The sequence below is a fragment of the Oncorhynchus gorbuscha genome, linkage group LG06 (assembly GCF_021184085.1).
Source record: "Oncorhynchus gorbuscha isolate QuinsamMale2020 ecotype Even-year linkage group LG06, OgorEven_v1.0, whole genome shotgun sequence".
NCBI lineage: Eukaryota > Metazoa > Chordata > Actinopteri > Salmoniformes > Salmonidae > Oncorhynchus > Oncorhynchus gorbuscha.
In genome coordinates, this window is record NC_060178.1 from 44,550,175 (window position 1) to 44,568,782 (window position 18,608).

At 47.9% G+C, this 18,608-nt stretch overlaps 1 protein-coding gene across 1 annotated transcript in view; it reads right to left on the reverse strand.

Moving 5' to 3' along the window:
- Nucleotides 1-17,466: 17,466 nt before the first annotated feature.
- Nucleotides 17,467-18,608, reverse strand: part of LOC124038689 — a 41,175-nt gene continuing 40,033 nt past the window's right edge. Inside the window, exons 4-5 of the mRNA XM_046354776.1 lie at nt 18,454-18,567; nt 17,467-18,261 (exon numbers count right to left, since the gene is read on the reverse strand). Of these exons, the coding sequence (XP_046210732.1) occupies nt 17,467-18,261; nt 18,454-18,567 (909 nt within the window). The remainder of the gene's footprint in view (nt 18,262-18,453; nt 18,568-18,608) is intronic.

The following is an 18,608-nucleotide window of genomic DNA, read 5'->3' on the forward strand; positions in this document are numbered from 1 at the left end:
GAACTCTACCACTGTCATGTCACGCCTTGGTCATTGTATCTTGTGTTTTTGTTATATGTTTGGGTAGGCCAGGGTGTGACATGGGTTTATATGTTGTATTTCGTATTAGGGTTTGTATTAATTGGGAGTGTGTATTATTAGGGGTGTGTCTAGTTAGGCTTGGCTGCCTGAGGCGATTCCTAATTGGAGTCAGCTGATTCTAGTTGTCTCGGATTGGGAACCGTATTTAGGTAGCTTGAGTGCGCGTTGTATTTCGTGGGCGATTGTACCTGTCTTAGTGTTAGTCACCAGATAGGCTGTATTAGTTTCATTCGTTTGTTGTTTTCTTCTTCCGTTATTTCATGTACCGTATTAGCTTCATTAAAAGTCATGAGTAACCTACACGCTGCATTTCGGTCTGACTTTCTACAAACAACAGACGAAGATCATTACAGAATCGCCCACCACGATTCACAGACCGAGCAGCGTGTGAACTGGCAGGATCTGAGGGAGGACGATATGGATTATACTACGTGGGAAGAAATCGACAGGTGGGCAGCCGACCCAGTGCGAGTGCAGGAGCCCGCCTGGGATTCCCTACAGCAATGCGAGGAGGGCTATACACGGATGGAATTGAATAGGAGAGCACGGCTATACAGAGCGAAAACCGTAGGTAACGGGGAAAGCGCAGAGAGAGAGTGGCAGAGTCAGGAGTCAGACCTGAGCCTACTCTCCCTGTTAATTGTGAGGAGCAGCAATATGAGGACTTCTGGTCTTGGGAGATGATATTAGACGGAAAGGGACCCTGGGCGCAGCCGGGAGAATATCGCCGTCCCAAGGAGGAAATAGTCGTGAGGCGTGAGTATGAGGAGGCAGCACTGCGACGCGGTTGGAAACCGGAAAGTCACCCCAAAAAATTTATTGGGGGGAGCTAAAAGGGAGAATAGTTATGCCAGGTAGGAAACCTGTGCATACTCCCTGTGCTCACCGTTGGGCTAGAGAGACCGGGCAGGCACCGTGTTATGCTATGGAGCGCACTGTGTTTCCAGTGCGGGTGCAGAGCCAGCTGCGACTTATACCAGCCCTTCCTATTGGCCGGGCTAGAGTGGGCATCGAGCCAGGTAAGCTTGGGCAGGCTCGGTGCTCAAGAGCTCCAGTGTGCCTGCACGGTCCGGTCTATCCAGAGCCACCTATACACACCAGTCCTCCGGTAGCAGCTCCCCGCACCAGGCTTCCTGTGCGTGTCCTCGCGCCAGTACCACCAGTTCCAGCACCACGCACCAGGCCTCCAGTGCGCCTCGCCTGTTCAGCGCAACCAGAGCTGTTCTCTTCTCCTGCGCTATCGGAGTCTCCCGCCTGTTTAGCGCAGCCAGAGCCTTTCTCCTCTCCTGCGCTGCCGGAGTCTCCTGTCTGTCCAGCGCCACCAGTGCTCCCAGTCGGCCCAGCGCGTCCAGTGCGCCTCGCCTGTTCAGCGCAGCCAGAGCCTTTCTCCTCTCCTGCGCTGCCGGAGTCTCCTGTCTGCCCAGCGCCGCCAGTCAGCCCAGCGTCACCAGTCTGCCAGGATCCGCCAGAAGTGCCAGTCTGCCAGGATCCGCCAGATGTGCCAGTCTGCCAGGATCCGCCAGAAGTGCCAGTCTACCAAGATCTTCTAGATCGGCCAGACAACCTTAATCATCCAGGTCCACCAGCCAGCCAGGATTTACCGGAGCCTACTACCTGCCTGAGCTTCCTCTCAGTACTGAGCTTCCTCTCAGTACTAGGCTCCCTCTCTGTACTGGGCTCCCTCTCAGTACCGAGCTTCCTCTCAGTACCGAGCTTCCTCTCAGTACCGGGCTTCCCCTCAGTACCGGGCTGCTTCGGTCCCGGGCTGCCCCTCTGTCCCGGGCTGCCCCTCTGTCCCGGGCTGCCCCGCTGTCCCGAGTTACCCCTCTATCCTGAGTTGCCCCTCTATCCTGAGTTGCCCCTCTATCCTGAGTTGCCCCTCTGTTCCGAGCTGCCCCTCTGTTCCGAGCTGCCCCTCTGTCCCGAGCTGCCCCTCTGTCCCGAGCTGCCCCTCAGTTATGTGGGGATCAGGGTGAGGACTATTAGGCCATGGTCGGCGGAGAAGGTGGATTATCCTAGGACGCGAAGGGGAGGAACTAGGACATTTATGGAGTGGGGTCCACGTCCCGAGCCAGAAGCGCCACCATGGACAGACGCCCACCCGGACCCTCCCTATGCTCTTGAGGTGCGTCCCGGAGTCCGCACCTTAGGGGGGTTCTGTCACGCCTTGGTCATTGTATCTTGTGTTTTTGTTATATGTTTGGGTAGGCCAGGGTGTGACATGGGTTTATATGTTGTATTTCGTATTAGGGTTTGTATTAATTGGGAGTGTGTATTATTAGGGGTGTGTCTAGTTAGGCTTGGCTGCCTGAGGCGATTCCTAATTGGAGTCAGCTGATTCTAGTTGTCTCGGATTGGGAACCGTATTTAGGTAGCTTGAGTGCGCGTTGTATTTCGTGGGCGATTGTACCTGTCTTAGTGTTAGTCACCAGATAGGCTGTATTAGTTTCATTCGTTTGTTGTTTTCTTCTTCCGTTATTTCATGTACCGTATTAGCTTCATTAAAAGTCATGAGTAACCTACACGCTGCATTTCGGTCTGACTTTCTACAAACAACAGACGAAGATCATTACAGAATCGCCCACCACGATTCACAGACCGAGCAGCGTGTGAACTGGCAGGATCTGAGGGAGGACGATATGGATTATACTACGTGGGAAGAAATCGACAGGTGGGCAGCCGACCCAGTGCGAGTGCAGGAGCCCGCCTGGGATTCCCTACAGCAATGCGAGGAGGGCTATACACGGATGGAATTGAATAGGAGAGCACGGCTATACAGAGCGAAAACCGTAGGTAACGGGGAAAGCGCAGAGAGAGAGTGGCAGAGTCAGGAGTCAGACCTGAGCCTACTCTCCCTGTTAATTGTGAGGAGCAGCAATATGAGGACTTCTGGTCTTGGGAGATGATATTAGACGGAAAGGGACCCTGGGCGCAGCCGGGGAGAATATCGCCGTCCCAAGGAGGATGGGGAAATAGTCGTGAGGCGTGAGTATGAGGAGGCAGCACTGCGACGCGGTTGGAAACCGGAAAGTCACCCCAAAAAATTTATTGGGGGGAGCTAAAAGGGAGAATAGTTATGCCAGGTAGGAAACCTGTGCATACTCCCTGTGCTCACCGTTGGGCTAGAGAGACCGGGCAGGCACCGTGTTATGCTATGGAGCGCACTGTGTTTCCAGTGCGGGTGCAGAGCCAGCTGCGACTTATACCAGCCCTTCCTATTGGCCGGGCTAGAGTGGGCATCGAGCCAGGTAAGCTTGGGCAGGCTCGGTGCTCAAGAGCTCCAGTGTGCCTGCACGGTCCGGTCTATCCAGAGCCACCTATACACACCAGTCCTCCGGTAGCAGCTCCCCGCACCAGGCTTCCTGTGCGTGTCCTCGCGCCAGTACCACCAGTTCCAGCACCACGCACCAGGCCTCCAGTGCGCCTCGCCTGTTCAGCGCAACCAGAGCTGTTCTCTTCTCCTGCGCTATCGGAGTCTCCCGCCTGTTTAGCGCAGCCAGAGCCTTTCTCCTCTCCTGCGCTGCCGGAGTCTCCTGTCTGTCCAGCGCCACCAGTGCTCCCAGTCGGCCCAGCGCGTCCAGTGCGCCTCGCCTGTTCAGCGCAGCCAGAGCCTTTCTCCTCTCCTGCGCTGCCGGAGTCTCCTGTCTGCCCAGCGCCGCCAGTCAGCCCAGCGTCACCAGTCTGCCAGGATCCGCCAGAAGTGCCAGTCTGCCAGGATCCGCCAGATGTGCCAGTCTGCCAGGATCCGCCAGAAGTGCCAGTCTACCAAGATCTTCTAGATCGGCCAGACAACCTTAATCATCCAGGTCCACCAGCCAGCCAGGATTTACCGGAGCCTACTACCTGCCTGAGCTTCCTCTCAGTACTGAGCTTCCTCTCAGTACTAGGCTCCCTCTCTGTACTGGGCTCCCTCTCAGTACCGAGCTTCCTCTCAGTACCGAGCTTCCTCTCAGTACCGGGCTTCCCCTCAGTACCGGGCTGCTTCGGTCCCGGGCTGCCCCTCTGTCCCGGGCTGCCCCTCTGTCCCGGGCTGCCCCGCTGTCCCGAGTTACCCCTCTATCCTGAGTTGCCCCTCTATCCTGAGTTGCCCCTCTATCCTGAGTTGCCCCTCTGTTCCGAGCTGCCCCTCTGTTCCGAGCTGCCCCTCTGTCCCGAGCTGCCCCTCTGTCCCGAGCTGCCCCTCAGTTATGTGGGGATCAGGGTGAGGACTATTAGGCCATGGTCGGCGGAGAAGGTGGATTATCCTAGGACGCGAAGGGGAGGAACTAGGACATTTATGGAGTGGGGTCCACGTCCCGAGCCAGAAGCGCCACCATGGACAGACGCCCACCCGGACCCTCCCTATGCTCTTGAGGTGCGTCCCGGAGTCCGCACCTTAGGGGGGGGGTTCTGTCACGCCTTGGTCATTGTATCTTGTGTTTTTGTTATATGTTTGGGTAGGCCAGGGTGTGACATGGGTTTATATGTTGTATTTCGTATTAGGGTTTGTATTAATTGGGAGTGTGTATTATTAGGGGTGTGTCTAGTTAGGCTTGGCTGCCTGAGGCGATTCCTAATTGGAGTCAGCTGATTCTAGTTGTCTCGGATTGGGAACCGTATTTAGGTAGCTTGAGTGCGCGTTGTATTTCGTGGGCGATTGTACCTGTCTTAGTGTTAGTCACCAGAAAGGCTGTATTAGTTTCATTCGTTTGTTGTTTTCTTCTTCCGTTATTTCATGTACCGTATTAGCTTCATTAAAAGTCATGAGTAACCTACACGCTGCATTTCGGTCTGACTTTCTACAAACAACAGACGAAGATCATTACATGTCAACTGTGTTTATTTTCAGCAAACTTAAAATGTGTATATATTTGTATGAACATAACAAGACTCAACAACTGAGACATAAACTGAACAAGTTCTACAGACATGTGATGGACAGAAATGGAAGAATGTGTCTCTGAACAAAGGGGGGGTCAAAATCAAAAGTAACAGTCTGCAGTGCATCTCCTCCTCGTGGACTGCACCAGATTAAGTACTGCAGTGCATCTCCTCCTCGTGGACTGCACCAGATTTGCCAGCTCTTGCTGTGAGATGTTACCCCACTCTTCCACCAAGGCACCTGCAAGTTCCCGGACATTTCTGTGGGGAATGGCCCTACCCCTCTCCCTCCAATCCAACAGGTCCCAGATGTGCTCCATGGGATTGAGTTCCGGGCTCTTCGCTGGCCATGGCAGAACACTGACATTTCCTGTCTTGCAGGAAATTACGCACAGAACGAGCAGTATGGCTGGTGGCATTGTCATGCTGGAGGGTCATGTCAGGATGAGCCTGCAAGAAGGGTACCACATGAGGGAGGAGGATGTCTTCCCTGTAACGCACAGCATTGAGATCGCCTGCAATGTCAACAAGCTCAGTCCGATGATGCTGTGACACACCTCCCCAGACCATGATGGACCCTCCACCTCCAAATCAATCCCGCTCCAGAGTACAGGCCATTCATTCGACTATAAACGAGAATCTGACCATCACCCCTGGTGAGACAAAACCGCACCTCGTCAGTGAAGAACACTTTTTGCCTGTCCTGTCTGGTCCAGCGATGGTGGGTTTGTGCCCATAGGCGTTGTTGTTGCCAGTGGTGTGAGGGCCTACAAGCCCTCAGTCCAACCTCTCTCAGCCTATTGCGGACAGTCTGAGCACTGATGGAGGGATTGTGCATTCCTGGTGTAACTCAGGAAGTTGTTGTTGCCATCCTGTACCTGTCCCGCAGGTGTGATGTTCGGATGTACCGATCCTGTGCAGGTGTTGTTACTGCCACTGCGAGGGCGATCAGCTGCCCATCCTGTCTCCCTGTAGCGCTGTCTTAGGCGTCTCACAATACGGACGTTGCAATTTATTGCCCTGGCCAGATCTGCAATCCTCATGTCTCCTTGTAGCATGCCTAAGGCACATTCACGCAGATGAGCGGGGACCCTGGGCATCTTTCTTTTGGTGTTTTTCAGTCAGTAGAAAGGCCTCTTTAGTGTCCTAAGTTTTCATAACTATGACCTTATTTGCCAATTGTCTATAAGCTTAACGTGTCTTAACGACCGTTCCACAGGTGCATGTTCATTAATTGTTTATGGTTCATTGAACAATCATGGGAAACTGTGTTTAAACCCTTTACAATGAAGATCTGTGAAGTTTGGATTTTTACGAATTATCTTCTGAAAAAGAGACGTTTCTTTTTTTGCCGAGTTTAGAATAACCAATTTATTAATAGACTAACTATAAGATTTCACCTTCCTTATAACCGTAAAATACATATCTGTGTATTTAGTGTTAGATAAAATGTGCATATTTTCTAAAGATCTTCATCGCTGTGAACGCCTCAGAGAGCTCTAAATTCATTTTTATTTTTATTTATTTATTTCACCTTTATTTAACCAGGTAGGCAAGTTGAGAACAAGTTTTCATTTACAATTGCGACCTGGCCAAGATAAAGCAAAGCAGTTCGACACATACAACGACACAGAGTTACACATGGAGTAAAACAAACATACAGACAATAATACAGTATAGACAAGTCTATATACGATGTGAGTCAATGTGGTGAGATAAGGGAGGTAAAGGCAAAAAAGGCCCTGGTGGCAAAGTAAATACAATATAGCAAGTAAAACACTGGAATGGTAGATTTGCAATGGAAGAATGTGCAAAGTAGAAATAAAAATAATGGGGTGCAAAGGAGCAAAATAAATAAATTAATTAAATACAGTAGGGAAAGAGGTAGTTGTTTGGGCTAAACTATAGGTGGGCTATGTACAGGTGCAGTAATCTGTGAGCTTCTCTGACAGTTGGTGCTTAAAACTCGTGAGGGAGATAAGTGTTTCCAGTTTCAGAGATTTTTGTAGTTCGTTCCAGTCATTGGCAGCAGAGAACTGGAAGGAGAGGCAGCCAAAGAAATGATTGGTTTTGGGGGTGACTAGAGAGATATACCTGCTGGAGCGTGTGCTACAGGTGGGAGATGCTATGGTGACCAGTGAGCTGAGATAAGGTGGGACTTTACCTAGCAGGGTCTTGTAGATGACATGGAGCCAGTGGGTTTGGCGACGAGTATGAAGCGAGGGCCAGCCAACGAGAGCGTACAGGTCACAATGGTGGGTAGTATATGGGGCTTTGGTGACAAAATGGATTGCACTGTGATAGACTGCATCCAATTTGTTGAGTAGGGTTTTGGAGGCTATTTTGTAAATGACTTCGCCAAAGTCGAGGATTGGTAGGATGGTCAGTTTTACAAGGGTATGTTTGGCAGCGAAGGATGAGTGAAGGATGGTTTGTTGTGAAATAGGAAGCCAATTCTAGATTTAACTTTGGATTGGAGTTGTTTGATATGGGTCTGGAAGGAGAGTTTACAGTCTAACCAGACACCTAAGTATTTGTAGTTGTCCACGTATTCTAAGTTAGAGCCGTCCAGTGTAGTGATGTTGGACAGGCGGGTAAGTGCAGGTAGCGATCGGTTGAAGAGCATGCATTTAGTTTTACTTGTATTTAAGAGCAATTGGAGGCCACGGAAGGAGAGTTGTATGGCATTGAAGCTTGCCTGGAGGGTTGGTGTCAGAATGGTGTCGTCTGCGTAGAGGTGGATCAGAGACTCACCAGCAGCAAGATCGACCTCATTGATTATATACAGAGAAGAGAGTCGGTCCAAGAATTGAACCCTGTGGCACCCCTGCCAGAGGTCCGGACAGCAGACCCTCCGATTTGACACACTGAACTCTATCAGAGAAGTAGTTGGTGAACCAGGCGAGGCAATCATTTGAGAAACCAAGGCTGTTGAGTCTGCCGATGAGGATGTGGTGATTGACAGAGTCGAAAGCCTTGGCCAGATCAATGAATACAGCTGCACAGTAATGTTTCTTATCGATGGCGGTTAAGATAACGTTTAGGACCTTGAGCGTGACTGAGGTGCACCCATGACCAGCTCTGAAACCAGATTGCATAGCAGAGAAGGTATGGTGAGATTCGAAGTGGTCGGTAATCTGTTTGTTGACTTGGCTTTCGAAGACCTTAGAAAGGCATGGTAGGATAGATATAGGTCTGTAGCAGTTTGGGTCAAGAGTGTGTCCCTGTTTGAAGAGGGGGATGATCGCAGCTGCTTTCCAATCTTTGGGAATCTCAGACGACACGAAAGAGAGGTTGAACAGGCTAGTAATAGGGGTGGCAACAATTTCGGCAGATAATTTTAGAAAGAAAGGGTCCAGATTGTCTAGCCCGGCTGATTTGTAGGGGTCCAGATTTTTCAGCTCTTTCAGAACATCAGCTGAACGGATTTGGGAGAAGGAGAAATGGGGAAGGCTTGGGCGAGTTGCTGTGGGGGGTGCAGTGCTGTTGACCGGGGTAGGAGTAGCCAGGTGGAAAGCATGGCCATTGGTAGAAAAATGCTTATTGAAATTCTCAATTATGGTGGATTTACCAGTGGTGACAGTGTTTCCTATCTTCAGTGCAGTGGGCAGCTGGGAGGAGGTGTTCTTATTCTCCATGGACTTTTTTGAGTTAGTGTTGCAGGAAGCAAATTTCTGCTTGAAAAAGCTAGCCTTAGCTTTTCTAACTGCCTGTGTATAATGGTTTCTAGCTTCCCTGAACAGCTGCATATCACAGGGGCTGTTCGATGCTAATGCAGAACGCCATAGGATGTTTTTGTGTTGGTTAAGGGCAGTCAGGTCTGGGGAGAACCAAGGGCTATATCTGTTCCTGGTTCTAAATTTCTTGAATGGGGCATGTTTATTTAAGATGGTTAGGAAGGCATTTAAAAAAAATATCCAGGCATCCTCTACTGACGGGATGAGATCAATATCCTTCCAGGATACCCCGGCCAGGTTGATTAGAAAGGCCTGCTCGCTGAAGTGTTTCAGGGAGCGTTTTACAGTGATGAGTGGAGGTTGTTTGACCGCTGAACCATTACGGATGCAGGCAATGAGGCAGTGATCGCTGAGATCTTGGTTGAAGACAGCAGAGGTGTATTTAGAGGGCAAGTTGGTTAGGAGGATATCTATGAGGGTGCCCGTGTTTAAGGCTTTGGGGAGGTACCTGGTAGGTTCATTGATAATTTGTGTGAGATTGAGGGCATCAAGTTTAGATTGTAGGATGGCTGGGGTGTTAAGCATGTTCCAGTTTAGGTCGCCTAGCGGCACGAGCTCTGAAGATAGATGGGGGGCAATCAGTTCACATATGGTGTCCAGAGCACAGCTGGGGGCAGAGGGTGGTCTATAGCAGGCGGCAACGGTGAGAGACTTGTTTTTAGAGAGGTCGATTTTTAAAAGTAGAAGTTCAAATTGTTTGGGTACAGACCTGGATAGTAGGACAGAACTCTGCAGGCTATCTTTGCAGTAGATTGCAACACCGCCCCCTTTGGCAGTTCTATCTTGTCTGAAAATGTTGTAGTTTGGAATTCAAATTTCAGAATTTTTGGTGATCTTCCTAAGCCAGGATTCAGACACAGCTAGAACATCCGGGTTGGCAGAGTGTGCTAAAGCAGTGAATAGAACAAACTTAGCGAGGAGGCTTCTAATGTTAACATGCATGAAACCAAGGCTATTACGGTTACAGAAGTCGTCAAAAGAGAGCACCTGGGGAATAGGAGTGGAGCTAGGCACTGCAGGGCCTGGATTCACCTCTACATCGCCAGAGGAACAGAGGAGGAGTAAAATAAGGGTACGGCTAAAAGCAATGAGAATTCGTTGTCTAGAACAGTCTGGAACAGAGAATAAAAGGAGGTTTCTGGGGGCGATAAAATAGCATCAAGGTATAATGTACAGACAAAGGTATGGTAGGATGTGAATACAGTGGAGGTAAACCTAGGTATTGAGTAATGAAGAGAGAGATATTGTCTCTTAAAACATCATTGAAACCAGGAGATGTCATTGCATGTGTGGGTGGTGGAACTAATAGGTTGGATAAGGTATAGTGAGCAGGACTGAGGCTCTAGAGTGAAATAAGCCAATAAACACTAACCAGAACAGCAATGGACAAGGCATATTGACATTAAGGAGAGGCATGCTTAGTCGAGTGATCAAAAGGGTCCAGTGAGTAGAGAGGTTGGTTGGGGTTCACGGCAATTTAGACAGCTAGCCAGGTAATCGGTAGCAAGCTAGCATAGGATGGAGGTCTGTTATTAGCCACCTCTTGCATTCCGTCAGTAGATTAGTGGGGTTCCGTGTGGTAGAGGGGATTAATCCAAATCACACAACAACAACAAAAAACAATAGATATAGATAGAGGCCCAAGAAGATTTTTTTTTTTATAATAAAAATAAAGAAATAAATTGTCGGATTGTCTATTCAGATAGCAGCCGATAAGACAGCTAATGGTTAGCGGGCCGCAGATGGGCGTTCAGGTAACGTCGCAACGGAGGAGCCAGCCGGATAACTCCTTCGGCAGTCCAGATAACGTCGGCAGTCCAGTTGTGAAGGCCCGGTGGGGCTCTGCGTAGGCAGTAAAACGGGTCCGGATAGGTGATTGTAGCCCAGGAGTGATTGATGGAACTCTTCAGCTGGCTAGCTCCAGAATAATTTATGTTTGCTCCGGAATCGACGAAAGCCGATAGTCACACGGATAGCAGCTAGCTAGCTGTGAGATCCAGGTATGAATGTCCAGAGTTAGCGGTTGAAATCCATGGACATGGAGAGAAAAATTGGTCCGGTATGTTCCTTAGCCGCGCTGCGCCGTACAAAACTGCCGATAGATTTTCGAGCTAAAGGATACCTAGGATAGGATAAGTAATCCCTCTCACCCCCCCCCCCCCCTTAAGATTTAGATGCACTATTGTAAAGTGACTGTTCCACTGGATGTCATAAGGTGAATGCACCAATTTGTAAGTCGCTCTGGATAAGAGCGTCTGCTAAATGACTTAAATGTAAATGTAAATGGATAGCTGATGACCACAAACCGTGGTTAGCTGGATACTAAACGATTAGCCAGTAAAGAAGCTAACTAGATTCTGATTAGCTTCTGATTAGCTTCTGGATTAGCTTCTGGCTAGCTTCTGGCTAGCTCCTGGCTAGTTTCTGGCTAGTTTCTGGCTAGCTTCTTGGAGGATTACAGATTTGAGGTAAATAATTCTTTTTTTTATAAATATAAATTGGTGAGGCGGGTTGCAGGAGAGTGTTTTGAAGATGAGTTTATGGAAAATGAAAAAATATATATAAAAAGGTATGTGAAAAAAGTTGTAAAAAATTTGACGAGGACAAAAGATAAGGACAAAAGACGTCTGAACTGCTATGCCATCTTGGAAATAAAGGAGCTCGCCTTTCATCTCATCTTGTCTGTCCATGGCAAACAGAAAGTGTTGTTTGTTTAAAATCGATGAATGACTTTATATTCCTGGTTATAAATCGATCTCTGAATGTGCTGAGATGAAACCTCTCTGTCCTGCTGCGTTATGATGTTAGGATTCAAGGTGGATTCAGGAGTTGATAGGCAGTCGGAAAAGCGAATTAAATTTTAGGAGCTTCAAGTGGTGTCAGATTTCACATCCTGCTTCAAACAGGCAGAAGAGAAACACTCCTGTGTCCTTAAGAATCAGGGCTACAGCTCATTGCAAGCCATTTCGATCTACGCTGTCCACAGAACGATTGATTCGTCAAAAATGACGGTCAGAACCGCGCAGGTCTCCTAAATAGGGGACTTTACAGGGATCCAACTGCTACCCGGAATATCTAAAATTGACACTTTTGCACTAATCTCCTTTGACTCATCACATGCACTGCTGTTACTGTTTATTATCTTATCTATCCCATTGCTTAGTCACCTTCATGTACATATCGACCTCAATTACCTCGTACCCTTGCACATCAACTCAGTAATGGTACCCTGTGTATATAGTCAAGTTATCATTACTCATTTTGTACTTATTCCTTCTGTTATTATTTTCCTTTATAGAAAAAAAAGAAAATAAATAAAGAATCGGCATTGTTGGGAGGGTTCCGTAAGCATTTGACTGTTAGTCTGCACTTCTTATTTATGAAGCTTGTGACAAATAAAATGCTATTTTATCTGTAATGTTTTAAACTGGACCCACGGATTGTCTCTGCTCCCTAGTGTACCACTAATCCTGTGATGGGGTTGAATAGATCTAGGGATGCTGCACATATGCTAGGGGTTATTATATCCCCATCTCCAACATGTTTGACTGTCTACCATTACCATGATAAACATGTGATGTCAGTAGAAGTCCCATTTAGGTTTGTTTTAAAAATGGCAGCGATGAGTTCTGATTCGGAGGAAAGGTGCTACTGTACCGTGAGATGTCCAGTCCCAGAAGAGCGTGTGAAATTAATGTATAAAATATTCATTTATAATATTTGTAATATGTCAAAAATATGTATATTTATAATGGGGGACGGAGAGATACATCTATTATACATCTATTATTCACCAGGCCTATAGCTTTATGAGATTTAGCATTATTAAGTGAGCCTATGTGTGCGGTGGTTGGTTCTTTTTGGTCCTCTGTAACGGTGTGTGTGTTCCAAGTCTGTGTATGTTTAATGTGTTTGTGTGTGTGTGTGTGGCACTCCATCATAAGTTGGCCCTGTTACTGCAGCCCTATCTCTTGATTAATGAATAGTGCATGTGGGTGTACTGAACATAGGTTGAGACCCATGGCTACATTAGCTAGAGACTAGAGACGTTTGCTCATATCGCCAGTGCTATTTGGCAAACCATCATGTGAATGTGTGCATGTCTGTGTGTGCGTGTGTTCATTTTTGTGTGGTTCAACATCTTAATCAATGATGTGGGTCGCTATTATCATTCACAACATGTAGAGTAAAGGAGAGAGGGAGTGGTGTGTGTGTGTCTGTGCCTGTGCGTTATACGGCGGGGGAAGAATGTCCCCATGTTGTGATGTTGTGAATGGAGAATGAAGCAGCTTGTGGTCCGTCTCTGGTCTCTGGAGGTTGTCAGCATCATCACCACCTATAATGAAGACACTCCACAGATCAATACAACCTCTTTATAGGTCAATACAACCTGTTCACATGCAATACACTTTCTCTATGTTCACATGCACAAGCATCCACACATTGCAATTCCCCCTTCTTCTCTCGCTCTCTATCTTTCTTTCAATAATCTTCCCTTTCTCTCTCCCTCCCTCTCACTTTTCTTTCTCTTCCTCTTTTTCTCTCTTTCTCTCTCTCTTCCCCCCCTTCTCTATCCCTCGCTTTCAATTCAATAAATGCTTTATTGGCATGAATGGGTGGTTGCTACTGTTGCCAAAGCAATGCACAGTGCATTTGGAAAGCATTCAGAACCCTTGGCTTTTTCAAAATGTTGTTACGTTACAGCCTTATTCTAAAATGTATTAAATTGTTTTTTTTCCCTCATCAATCCACACACAATACCCCACAAGGACAAAGCTAAAACAGTTTTTTAGAAACGTTTGCAAATGTATTAAAAATAAAATACATTTAAATTTACAGAAGTATTCAGACCGTTTACTCAGTTCTTTATTGAAGCACCTTTGTCTGCGGTGACAGCCTTGATTCTTCTTGGGTATGACACTACAAGCTTGGCACACTTGTATTTGGGGAGTTTCTCCCATTCTTGTCTACAGATCCTGTCAAGCTCTGTCAGGTTGGATAGGGAGCATCGCTACACAGCTATTTTCAGGTCTTTCCAGAGATGTTCGATCGGTTTCAAGTTCGGGATCTGGCTGGGCCTCTCTAGGACATTCTGAGACTTGTCCCGAAGCTACTCCTGCATTGTCTTGGCTAAGTGCTTAGGGTCGTTGGCCTGTTGGAAGGTGAACCCTTGGTCCTGAGTGCTCTGGAGGAGGACCATCAAGGACCATATTATGACAAGAGATTTCTCTCTCTCTTTTTCTGTCTCGCTGTCTCTCTCTCTCTTCACTCTGATAGTTGTATCTCTACCACATAAACCGTGACTTCCTCCACCAGCAGTCGGCCTATCAGCAGCAGGCCTCTCTCTCTACTAACAATGGAATGATGCAGATCCAGCCCTTTGTTGCTCTATTGCCACAGGGTCATGTGGAGAGAAAACATTCACCATCTTCACTGGTGGACCAAATCCTTCTGAGAATGCCAGCTACAAATCAATTAGTCCACAGATCAGTCAATTGATCAGCGGGGCCAATCAGGTTGATCAATCTATTAATCTACACCAATTGATGACCTTTTTATATAGTCACCATGACAAAGTGGTCTGTATTGTAGGTTGACAGACTCACTGCATTGAAATAGGCCACACGTGAAATCCGTTTCTGTCTTTAGAACAATTATTCCCTAGATCTGAAGGAATATTTTAAAGACATTTTGAAGACTTTTCTGCGTTGATAATTATTTGTGTGGCCTTGGTAGGATAAAGAGAGAGAATGGATGCAGGTTACAGCACAGCCATGCTGAGAGTAAATCAAATCAAATCAAACTTTATTTGTCACAAACACAACAGGTGTTGAATTTACCGTGAAATGCTAACTTACAAGCTCTTGACTCTTTCTTGAACTGCACTGTTGGTTAAGAAAATATTTACCAAATAATCGAAGTAAAAAAGAATAAAAAAGTAACACAATAAAATAACAATAATTAGGCTATATACAGGGGGTAGATAATAAACAGTGAATAGCAGCAGTGTAAAAACAGGGCGGGGGGGGGGGGTCAATGTGAATAGTCCAGGTGGCCATTTGATTAATTGTTCAGCTTGGGGGTTGAAGCTGTTAAGGAGCCTTTTAGTCCTAGATTTGCACTCCGGTACCCTCTATAGTGCCTTACGGTCAGATGCTGAGCAGGTGCCATACCAGGGGGTGATGCAACAGGTCAGGATGCTCTCGATGGTGCAGCTGTAGAACTTTGCCAAATCTTTTCAGTCTCCTGAGGGGGAAAAGGGGGTGTTGTTGTGCTCTCTTCACCACTGCCTTGGTGTGTTTGGACCATGATAGTTTGTTGGTGATGTGGACACCAAGGAACTTGAAGCTCTCGACCCGCTCCAATTCAGCCCCATCGATGTTAATGGGGGCCTGAGTGTAGTCTGGCCCAGGAGTGGGAAGGTGAACGGAAAGGCTCTGGAGCAACGAACTGCCCTTGCTGTCTCTGCCTGGCCGGTTCCGCTCTTCTCTGCCTCTAACCCTATTACAGGGGCTGAGTCACTGGCTTGCTGGCTTGCTGGGGCTCTCTCATGCCGTCCCTGGAAGGGGTGCGTCACCTAAGTGGGTTGATTCACTGATGTGGTCATCCTGTCTGGGTTGGCGCCCCCCCCTTGGGTTGTGCCATGGCGGAGATCTTTGTGGGCTATACTCAGCCTAGTCTCAGGATGGTAAATTGGTGGTTGAAGATATCCCTCTAGTGGTGTGGGGGCTGTGCTTTGGCAAAGTGGGTGGGGTTATATCCTTCCTGTTTGGCCCTGTCTGGGGGTGTCCTCGGATGGGGCCACAGTGTCTCCTGACCCCTTCTGTGTCAGCTTCCTATATTTATGCTGCAGTAGTTTATGTGTCGGGGGGCTAGGGTCAGTTTGTTATATCTGGAGTACTTCTCCTGTCCTATTCGGTGTCCTGTGTGAATCTAAGTGTGCGTTCTCTAATTCTCTCCTTCTCTCTTTCTTTCTCTCTCTCGGAGGACCTGAGCCCTAGGACCATGCCCCCAGGACTATCTGACATTATGACTCCTTGCTGTCCCCAGTCCACCTGGCCGTGCTGCTGCTCCAGTTTCAACTGTTCTGCCTTATTATTATTCGACCATGCTGGTCATTTATGAATATTTGAACATCTTGGCCATGTTCTGTTATAATCTCCACCCGGCACAGCCAGGTTCCTCTCTAGGTTTCTTCCTAGGTTTTGGCCTTTCTAGGGAGTTTTTCCTAGCCACCGTGCTTCTACACCTGCATTGCTTGCTGTTTGGGGTTTTAGGCTGGGTTTCTGTACAGCACTTTGAGATATCAGCTGATGTACGAAGGGCTATATGAATACATTTGATTTGATTTGATGTCCTGGTAATTTGTCTGGCCCCGCGGCTTTGTGATTGTTAAAGGCCTAGCTCACATCAACTCCCGAGAGCGTTATCACACAGTCATCCCGAACAGCTGGTGCTCTCATGCATGCTTCAGTGTTGCCTGCCTCGAAGAGAGCATAAATGGCATTTAGCTCATCTGGTAGGCTCGCGTCACTGGGCAGCTCACGGCTGGGTTTCCCTTTGTAGTCTGTAATACAACAAGTGTAGACCTTACTTATTTACAAGCTTACTTACAAGCCCTTAACCAACAGTGCAGTTCATGAAGAGTTCAGAAAATAAAGTAAAGTAAAAAATGCTTTAGTCTCCATCTCAGTCTGTCTGGACACATTGTCAAATAAAAAGACTTTCAGCGACAACAGTAACACACACACACACTCTAGGATGAGGGATACACAGGGGATGAGGTGGGTTTAGCTGGGATTATACAGTAGGGTAAACTAGAAAAGTTGATGTCGCTCAATAATCAGTTCAATCTGGTAATCTGAGTTGTGGGTTGTTCGCCCAGTGTCTTGGTTTTATGAAGTTTCACAGCACTAATTTAGACTGGCTGTAATTCTTTGTTCTAGAAGGAGCAGAAGCAGAATACTGGAAGGAGAAACAATTGGTGATGAATTTGACTCCACGATGCTGTGTTGTTCCATGCCATATGGGGAAATGTTAAACTATACCTCTGCAACATTTAGTACCATAGTATACCCTTCAGAGCATTATATTTTACAGCACCACATACACAGTGATAACTCATAACCTCACACTGTATTCCCCTCCAGAGTGTGTGTATAGCCTATGTAAAGATCTGTAGTGTGTCATTGTGACTTGGCTTGGCTCCCCCTCAGTCAGCTCGTAGTGTGTGTGCGTGTGTGTGTCTGTGTATGTGTATTCTGAATGACCTGCAGGAGGATGTTTATACACTCTGAGGAAACACAGACACCCCTCAGACCCTGAGGTCAGCACTGAAACGGTAGCAGAGAGAGAGAGGCAGAGCGAGAGAAATAAAGAGACCAATCAGACCCACGGACCAAGATAGCATAGCTATCCTTCACAAGTGTCTTGCTGAAAATCAATGTTGGATATCTGACAATTTTCTCTTGCTCAATGATAAGAAATCAGAGGTTGTTTTATTTGAACCCCAACCTTGCCGGGAACATGGATTGTAAATAACCTTAGTCATTTCTTCACAATTGTAAAGCCTGCAGCCTGAAACCTTGGGGTCTTCTTTGACCATGACCTAAACACGGAGCTGCGTGTAAATTAGGTTGTCCAGTCCTGATTTTATTACATTTACATTACATTTAAGTCATTTAGCAGACGCTCTTATCCAGAGCGACTTACAAATTGGTGCATTCACCTTATGACAATAGTGCATCTAAATCTTAAAGGGGGGGGGGGGTGAGAGGGATTACTTATCCTATCCTAGGTATTCCTTAAAGAGGTGGGGTTTCAGGTGTCTCCGGAAGGTGGTGATTGACTCCGCTGTCCTGGCGTCGTGAGGCAGTTTGTTCCACCATTGGGGGGCCAGAGCAGCGAACAGTTTTGACTGGGCTGAGCGGGAGCTGTACTTCCTCAGTGGTAGGGAGGCGAGCAGGCCAGAGGTGGATGAACGCAGTGCCCTTGTTTGGGTGTAGGGCCTGATCAGAGCCTGGAGGTACTGAGGTGCCGTTCCCCTCACAGCTCCGTAGGCAAGCACCATGGTCTTGTAGCGGATGCGAGCTTCAACTGGAAGCCAGTGGAGAGAACGGAGGAGCGGGGTGACGTGAGAGAACTTGGGAAGGTTGAACACCAGACGGGCTGCGGCGTTCTGGATGAGTTGAAGGGGTTTAATGGCACAGGCAGGGAGCCCAGCCAACAGCAAGTTGCAGTAATCCAGACGGGAGATGACAAGTGCCTGGATTAGGACCTGTGCCGCTTCCTGTGTGAGGCAGGGTCGTACTCTGCGGATGTTGTAGAGCATGAACCTACAGGAACGGGCCACCGCCTTGATGTTGGTTGAGAACGACATGGTGTTGTCCAGGATCACGCCAAGGTTCTTAGCGCTCTGGGAGGAGGACACAATGGAGTTGTCAACCGTGATGGCGAGATCATGGAACGGGCAGTCCTTCCCCGGGAGGAAGAGCAGCTCCGTCTTGCCGAGGTTCAGCTTGAGGTGGTGATCCGTCATCCACACTGATATGTCTGCCAGACATGCAGAGATGCGATTCGCCACCTAGTCATCAGAAGGGGGAAAGGAGAAGATTAATTGTGTGTCGTCTGCATAGCAATGATAGGAGAGACCATGTGAGGTTATGACAGAGCCAAGTGACTTGGTGTATAGCGAGAATAGGAGAGGGCCTAGAACAGAGCCCTGGGGGACACCAGTGAAAGCGCGTGGTGAGGAGACAGATTCTCGCCACGCCACCTGGTAGGAGCGACCTGTCAGGTAGGACGCAATCCAAGCGTGGGCCGCGCCGGAGATGCCCAACTCGGAGAGGGTGGAGAGGAGGATCTGATGGTTCACAGTATCGAAGGCAGCCGATAGATCTAGAAGGATGAGAGCAGAGGAGAGAGAGTTAG